Below are 8,663 nucleotides of genomic sequence, written 5' to 3'. Positions count from 1 at the left end.
AGCCAAAATTTAATTTATAGATTTTTCGTTTTTTTTTTTTTTTTTTTTTTTTTTCTTTTTCAGCACAAATTAAAGAGAAAACTCTACCCTGCCTCTGTAAGCAGCATCTCCTTGTGCAAAAGACTCTCCAGCATGCAGCCACCACCTCAGGCAGTCCCATCTAGCATGGCCGGACCACCCCCAGCTGGGAATCCTCGGAGCATGTTCTGGGCCAACAGCCCTTATAGGAGGCCAGCCAGTAATAATGCACCAGTGGCTCCCATAACTCGCCCATTGCAGCCAGTAACGGATCCGTTTGCATTTAATAGACAGACGCTCCAAAACACACCAGTGGCCAGTTCATCCAAAAGCAGCCTGCCCAGTTTGCATGGACCAGCCCTCCCTGTGTTTTCTCAGTGGCCTGGTTTGCCTGTGCCTCCCACAAATGCTGGGGATAGCTCCCAAGGACCCCAGGAGCCTCTGTCGGGACCTCTGTCACAGCCCAGAGCAGATGCCAGCCCATTTCCTCCTGTGTCCATCCCTTCATCGTTCACCGGGCCAGACAGCAGTAGACGTGCTGAAGTCGTCGGTTCTGGCTCAGGGCCTGAAGTTCAGACGCTGCCACGTGCACCTCAGTACATTCCAGGAATGGGTCCTGAGCAGCCTCAAGGGGGCCATCCACATAATAGTGGGCCTGGGCCTGACCAACCCTTGAGTAAGCACACCTCACACGATGGTGCTGTGACCCAAGCAGCATCCGCTTTTTTCCCCCAACCTAGCCAACAGATGCCAGGTTCATGGGGGCTAGTGCAGGGAGGCCCACAGCCTTCTTACCAGCATCACGCACCCTGCCCAGAGGGACCCATTCAAAGTTTAGGGCCCCAGGCTGCCAGCTTGCCCCATTTCCCCTCTCCATCAAATCTACACCAGGGGCCTGGCCATGAGGCCCATGTTACAGCAGTGTCTCCTCCAGCACCCTTGGCCAGTGGTGGAGGGAATGAAGTAGTCCACCAGCAAAGTGGAAATCACTCATTGAATAACTTTCCCCCTAAACATACTTTTGGGCAGAATTCCAGAATTGGGAGTATGTGGGCAAGCCCAGAGTTGAGACAGAATCCAGGAGTGAATAAAGACCATCTGCCAGACCCTGTCCCTGGTCATCCCTTCACTCAGGGAAACAGCCCCGAAACCCAGGTGTACCATCCCCCAGGGGCTGCCTCTAGCCATGCCCTGCCTGAAACAGCCTCGGGAGCTCTCACAATGTTTTTCCAAGGAGAGACAGAAAATGAGGAGAATCTCTCACCCAAAAAAGCAGGCTTCGATGACCGATTGGATTTGGATGGCTTTCCCTCCGGCTCCGGATGGGGCCATCCGCTGCCACCTGCACACGGAGCCGGTAGTGTCTACCAGGCCTTTCTCAAAGGCCCCAGCAGTGAGACTGCCCAACAGGAAGGAGATGCACAACCTTATTTTTCTCAGTCTCCGGGGATCCAGCATGACAAACAGGCCACTAAAAGCACCACTAGTGATGCCTGGGGTGACTCTGTGAGTTCCGGGACCCACCATACTAGCAGTGCACAGTACGAGAACGTTGAAAACCTAGAATTTGTTCAGAATCAAGAAGTTTTGCCAAGTGAGCCCCTAGGTGTGGACCCCTCTTCCTTGAGCGATCAGTTCCGATGTGGGCCCCTTCCTGGGCCAGCTGTCCCCAGGCCTCTTACTGGGGGTCTCACCAGAGGTGGGGGGCTGAATCTTGAGAGCCTGGAGACGTCACTGCACCCTACGAGACCTGACAGCGTGTCATCCAGCTTCAGCAGCCACAGCCACAGGAGTCCTCCTGCATCAGCCAGGCCCCAGGAATTGGTAGGTACCTTCATTCAGCAAGAAGTTGGAAAGCCTGAAGATGATCCTTCAGGGAATTTTTTTAAGCAGATTGATTCATCTCCTGTTGGAGGTGAAGTCGATGAGATCACCGGGAGCCAGAATCTCTGCAGCAGCCTGTCCCAGCCCTCAACCCCAAGTCCCCCCAAACCCACAGGCGTATTCCAGACAAGTGCAAATAGTTCTTTTGAACCGGTAAAATCCCACTTGGTTGGGGTGAAGCCAGTTGAGGCAGATCGTGCCAACATGGTGGTTGAAGTGAGGGGGACCCGCAACCGCCAGAAGAAGCACAGGGCAGCTGTCGCACCACCCGATGCTTCCCCAGGCAACCTGGAGCAGCCACCGGACAACATGGAGACCCTGTGTGCACCTCAGGCCTGCCCTCTGTCTCTCAGCACCACCGTGGAAGCTGGACACCTGATTTCACACACAGTGGGACCACCCTTAGATACTGTGCGCCCAGTGCCTGAGAAGAGGCCCTCAGCCAGGGCCCAGGGGACTGTGAAGTGCGAGAGCCCAGCCACAACTCTATGGGCACAAAATGAGCTGCCAGATTTTGGTGGCAATGTCCTTCTGGCCCCTGCTGCCCCTGCACTTTATGTCCCTGTGAAACCAAAGCCGACAGAAGTTGTTCATCATCCTGAAAAGGGAGCGTCTGGGCAGCAGCCTCGGAAGCCAGGGTCTGTGCCACCCTTGCCGAACCAAGAAGGTCCTGGTGCTTCTGAGAACCTTGAGAACCCTCCCAAGGTGGGAGAAGAGGAGGCCCTTCTGTTGCAGGCAAGTTCTGGTTATGCGAGTTTGCTGTCCTCACCGCCCACTGAATCTTTGCATAATCACCCTGTCTTGATTGCCCAGCCTGATCAAAGCTATGCTTTGGCTCAGCCCAGTAATCTTTCTGTGTCTTTGCTGAGTCCTAATGAGAAGAATCAGTCCTGGGGAGACGCTGTGATGGGGGAGAAAGCCACCGTGAGCAGCGGCCAGGCTCTCAGTCGTGATCCTGGAGAACATGCTGCTGTGTCTGGGGTTCCAACCAGTGCTGTCACCCAGAGTCACATACCACAAGGTTCTGGGCCTTCTGAAATGATTTCTAGTCATCCTGCCAGTTTATTGGTTCAGCAGCTGTCCCATCCAGTTCCAAAGAACTCACTTTCTGAAAGCCAAAAGAATCCTAATACAGAAAAGGCTCCTCTTGAGTTTGTTAATAACCCTGCTGGAAGCACAAGTCTGATGTTAGTTCCACCCGCAGACAGTACCTTGGTGCCTAGTAGCAATAAGGCAGATCGCTCCAGTAACTGGGAAGAAGCTGCTGGAGCCCTAGACTTCACATTAAATAGGACTTTGGAAAATTCTGTGAGAATGTATAGCCCACCCCACTCAGATGGCACAGCTTCTCAGCAGGCTTTTGCCACTCATCCCAGAGAGTCTGGGCCTGGGCCACATAACCCAGACCATTTCTACCAGCAGGTAACAAAAGGTGCCCAGGACCAGTATGGCGTAGAAAGAGCCCAGCCCGAGCTAGTGACTCCTCAGCCACAGACTTCTCCCTCACAAATGCCCCAAGTGACATGTCCGGAGCCTTCAAGTCCAGAAAGTCTACCCACACAAGGACAGTCTGAAAGCTCTGCCCAGCCACCAGCAAGTCCAGCTCCAACCGACACAGGCCAGCAGCCACTACCTCGGCCACCTCAGTCCTCCAGTGCATCAGTTGTGTCTACCAGCTCCAGCCAGGCAGCTGTGCGGTCAGAGCAGCCGTGGCTACACCCGCCGCCTCCGAGCGCTTTTGCCCTACAACCTCAAGACTTTATATCCTGCTACTATTACAGACCCCTGTATGACGCCTACCCGCCTCAGTACCTGTCAGGGTACCCGTCGGATCCTGGGACGGCCTCCCTGTATTACCAGGTGAGAGTGCTAGTGTGTAACCATCTTTCTCTCCTCCCTTTGGCCCCTGAGCTGCTCTCACTCTGTCTTTCCCAGGTGTGACTTGTCTTCAGACCCATGTGGTGCCTCTGAAGAAAGCCCTCCCTGGCGACCAGCAAACGTCTTCCCTTAGAGGGTCCTCGCAGAAGTAGCATGTTGGTTTGCTTGTAATACCAGTGCTGTTTTCCTGGACCCCAACATCTCTAAATTGACAGAATGAGCCGCTTGTTTCCTGGAACATTTATCAGCTCACTGCAGAGTTATGTGTTGTGCTCTTTGGGAAGCAGGTTAGCCTTTGGGAAAGTCTAAAGTTATTTTTTTGTTTGCTTTTTGAGACAAGGCGTCAAGCTTGGGGACAAGTGCCTTTACTCACTGAGCCATCTTTCCCTTGCTTTTCATATGGTTTTAACAACAAAAAACAACTCATAAAATTCACAACAGGAATAACTCTAGGAATCTTTTAAATCCCTTCTTGCAAATAAAATTTTTGAGGGAAAAATTATCCACATACAGTAATGAAGAGGTGAGAGCCCAAAAGTACAAATACGGACTTCTGTTAAGTGCATGGCAGTGACCCAGCAGACTGGGAGGCTTGCTGTGTCCTTTCTGCTGTTTAAGTTCTATTTAGCCTCAGTAGTTTGAAATGATGTGACATGTCCATATACATTTGCTTTTCCTCAGCTATGGCCCAGACCCAGCATCAGCCAAGGTATATGGATTGTGTCACACAAAGATGGAAGACCCAGGTTCTCCAGTGTTTGGGGCCACAGGGTGTTGAATTCGAGTGCTGTCTGAGAGCATTTGGCCCTGTGGCTGCTTAGGAAGGATGGGCCAGAAGGAGCCTCAGGAGAAGGCTAGCGTGGCCACAGGCTTGTGCCTCCCAGCCAGCCTGGGGCATCATCAGGTGTACCTGTGTGAGCAGTTACACTTTTGCGCCTCAGATCTGTGAATCCCAGATTCAAGAAAGAGGAGTTGTAGATTTTATTTCTATATAAAGGAAGCTCAGCTCTGCATGACAGTAGGGTGCAGAGTGAAGGGAGCCACAGGCTCACTGCAGGCCCCTTGGGTGTCCCAAACCTGGTCTCTTCTATGAAAGTGCATCCTTTCCTCTTTGGCTGTAATCGCCAGCGCTCAGAAGAGTCATTTCCCATGATTTCATGTTACCTGCCAGGTGATGACAGAGCTGAGGCTTTGCACATGGGTGGGATGAGCTCTGATTCATGCCTGTATCACCTCTACACGGCCACTGCGGCCTCAGTTCAGAGGCAGGGCTGAGGTCATATTTGGGTGGTAATGAAGCTAAAATCCTTGTCAGAATCAGATATGACCTTTAAGCCAGAGGTGATGGTTTCACACCTGCCATGCCAGGCCTGGAGGAGGGTGAGACAGGAGAATTACTGCAAGTTTTAGGCCAGCATGGGCTGCATAGTGAGTTTCAGGCCAGCTTAGACTAGAGTGTGAGATTCTACCTCCAATATAAACCAGCAAACAACCCTCCTCCCCACCCCCACCCCAAATTCCAAAACAACCAGCACTGAGATCCTTTCTTGTGAGGTTACCTGTGGTTCCGGGATTCATTCATGTGGAGGTCTGTCCTTTTGCTTTACTGGGGTAGTAGCCGACCCAGGCACAAGCACATTGTTGCAGCCTGCAGCAGGAAAAAACCATTTGGTGTGTCTGGGGCTTTGGCCTGAGGCGCTTCTGCTGGCTACCTTCGTGGCCTGCACTTGTTTTTGTGAGGACCCACCTCCACCTTCAGTCCTGCTTTGGGGCCGTGGGCTTCCGAAGTGTGTACCGTAGAGCTAGCTGGCCACTCGGTCTGCTTGTCATAGAGTCTAATGGTGCCCACACCTTCTTCCCACAGGATTTCTATGGCCCGTATGAGCCTCGATACAGGCCCTGTGACAGCTCAGCGTCTGCTTATGCCGAGAACTACCGATACCCTGAGCCCGAGCGGCCCAGCTCCCGAGCCAGTCACTGCTCAGACCGGCCCACTCCCAGGTGGGAACTGCATCCCATATGGCGGCCTCTCATACTCATACTGCTGTTGTGTTGCTGTGTTGCGTTGTGTTGTGTTGTGTTGTGTTGTGTTGTATGATGGGAATAATTCTTTATGAAGAATTAATGCAAACCCATTTTTTCAGCATGGGCAAATGACAGGGTGTGTTTTTAAGCTGAACTAAGCACATTGCCACATGCAGTCTGAGCAGAGCTAGCCCCACCCCCGAGTCAGGCCAGAGCCTATGCAAGGCCATAAAGAAGTGCCCTCTGCTAGTGGATAGGTCGTTGTTCTGTCACCAGGCACATCCATTCCACAGGCAGTGTGATAATGGGCTTTTAGACTGCAGCAGCAACAAGTCTTGAGAGGACTGATCACAGAGGTAACATAATCCGTGACTCCATCAAGCAATCCCCAATATAGGCCCCAAAACCTGTGTTCTGTGCCTGGCTCTGTTGCAGCCCTTCTCTCTCCCTTCCCCATCGGCAGCCTGCATATCTCTTGCGCTGGCTGTCCATGTCTCCTGTTTTGCAGTCATGGGGGAGAGATTTACAAAGAACCTTGGCATTGTGCCCTCTGTGTAAGCCTGTGGCGTGGTCCAAGTCTACCTTGCCTTCTCAGCTCCCCACAGCCTGCTTTTGATCTCTCGTCCACTTAAGCCATTGATGACATTGGGCAGAGTAGTGGGGTATGGGTCCCAGTCACTGTGGACTCTGCCACCTCAGCTCTTGACGTTGTCCAGCTTGGTTAAGCCCAGCAGTGGGTACTCGTGGGAGTTGGCTGTGCAGCAGGGGTGTGTCACTCCAGCTTAGAAACTTCCAGTTGCTAAGGTTGTGTGTGTGCTGTTTTCACACTTTTCTGGAGACTGGTTCTTTGAGTCTTATCTGAAAACAGACTGCTTTGCCTGTAAGCCTTTGCTCATTTAGCTGGCCCCAGCATACCTTGTTCCAAAGGCATACTGAACCGTGTGCAGGCACACAGGGCTAATGTTCTGGGTCTCTATGAAGCATAGCAACACTGAGGCTTTGGTCTCTCAAGGAACTTAATTGTTGAACTAGAGCGTTGGTGAGTGCTGGAGTACCTGCCTAGTGGGAGGCCCTGGGTTGGTCCCTAACACTGAGACATACACACTCAATTGTGAGAGCGTTCCTACAGTATTAACTGTTACATGCCGTGTCACCTGGAAAGTGGCATCTGACTCACAGCTTCCGATTAAAAACCTCTGTGGGGAGATACGAGGACAGCTGTTTCCCAGCGGGCCAAAGGGAGAGAGTAAGGTGAGGGCGGAGCCAGGGCAAGCCTTCCCCTTGTCAGTTTGCCTTCTCCTCTTGCCCACTGCTTCACACAAGAATTCACCTGACGAGGGCGAGGGTGACTGTGTGATGTCCCACAGCCCCAGCCTCAGGCTGGGTCAAGTCACTTCTGCCGGGTTTTGTCACTGGCTGCAGCTTTCGCTGCAGCTTGGGGTCCTCTGAGTGCCTTCAGCCTTCATCACAGCCTGCCGGGGAGGCTGCCTTCTTGTTCCCTTGCCTGTGTGTGAACACCCAGTGCTGTGCCACTCAGTGTTATGGAGATCAGGTTGCCGCAGGACCTCCTTGATGCGGGACCCCTCTTTCATTTTGCGACTGTCATTCCTGAGCTGCACATGGGTTGGTAAAGGGCAGTCAGTGACGGCATGCTCTTGAACTTGCTCTGTGTTAAGGTGTTTTTCTGAAACCACCACCATGTAGATAAATGTCTGGAGTGACCAGCCTGAAGGCCTTAAGGCCAGACTGGTGTTGCTACTGTGGCTGAGCAGCTGGGTGAGCAGATGTCTTCGTAGCTAAACAGCCTGGCCTAGCCACAGGTTCCTGAAGAGAGATGAGAAGAACCATGTTGAGAAGTCAAGCATTGTGTAGAATTTGTTATTAGAAAATTTAAAACTACTGTTTGGTACTTTCAAGGATCCCAGAGTACTAAAGCCCTTACACCACTTCATTTGACTAAATCTCACCTTTTCTGTAATGGGAGTCAGGGTTCAGTTTATCAGTTCAGTCTGTCTTGCATGGAGGAGGCTGACAGTATGTTGGACCTCAGCCCCAACCAGTCTCACAGATTTGCTTCCCAAGGCCGCACAGAGAACATAGGTAGCCAGTGGCTTTCCTAAAGGTTGTTGAAATTGGCGTTTTCTGGTGGCTCTCTTCTGTCTGTAATTCTGTCACTCTGGAGGCTTAGGCAGGAGGTTGATATGAGTTCAAGGCCAGCCCTGGGCTACATAGTAAGACCTTGTCTCAAAAACAAGAAAAAGAAGGAAATCGGAATTTTAGGTCGATTTGGGGCTCAGTGCTTCTTGGTGTCACTAAGCATGGTGTGAAAACTCACCCCGTGTGCAGCACTGAGTGCAGAGGGGTTCAGTTCTGCAGAACACTCAGACAGTGAATTTGCTGAGTCAGTTTCAGTTTGTTGCATGATGGGGAATTCCATAATCTCATCTTTGTTTCTGCTTTTGATCTTCTGGTTAGAGTTATTCACAACCAAAACACTTGGATGATGGTGTCACTAAGCATGGTGTGAAAACTCACCCCGTGTGCAGCACTGAGTGCAGAGGGGTTCAGTTCTGCAGAACACTCAGACAGTGAATTTGCTGAGTCAGTTTCAGTTTGTTGCATGATGGGGAATTCCATAATCTCATCTTTGTTTCTGCTTTTGATCTTCTGGTTAGAGTTATTCACAACCAAAACACTTGGATGAATGTCTGTGGGGTGTGTGTGTGTGTGTGTGTGTGTGTGTGTGTGTGTGTGTGTTTATTTCTTTCTACACTCTCTAACAGGGGAGCTGTCTTTCTCACTTTTGTTCTCTTTTGTTTTGTTTGTCTCACACACACGTATCTATCCTGCTACTAACG

The 8,663-nt window shown here is 51.5% G+C and overlaps 1 protein-coding gene across 8 annotated transcripts in view; it reads left to right on the top strand.

Annotated features, from left to right (window-relative positions):
• Positions 1 to 8,663, top strand: part of Sec16a (SEC16 homolog A, endoplasmic reticulum export factor) — a 37,212-nt gene that overhangs the window by 5,452 nt on the left and 23,097 nt on the right. For 7 of the 8 annotated variants that reach the window (XR_003850922.1, XM_029567722.1, XM_008841966.2 and 4 more), the window contains exons 2-3: positions 64 to 3,762; positions 5,645 to 5,781. Coding sequence is in view for 7 of the 8 variants with exons in the window: in XM_029567722.1 (XP_029423582.1) it covers positions 133 to 3,762; positions 5,645 to 5,781 (3,767 nt within the window). In the remaining variant the exon portion in view is untranslated. The remainder of the gene's footprint in view (positions 1 to 63; positions 3,763 to 5,644; positions 5,782 to 8,663) is intronic. The other variant, XM_029567723.1, reaches the window with a different exon arrangement.

The sequence above is a fragment of the Nannospalax galili genome, unplaced genomic scaffold (genome assembly GCF_000622305.1).
Source record: "Nannospalax galili isolate Female #2095 unplaced genomic scaffold, S.galili_v1.0 scaffold1421, whole genome shotgun sequence".
Classification (NCBI taxonomy): Eukaryota; Metazoa; Chordata; class Mammalia; order Rodentia; family Spalacidae; genus Nannospalax; species Nannospalax galili.
Note: the sequence above shows the minus strand (reverse complement) of the source record. Positions and strands in the feature narration are given on the sequence as shown.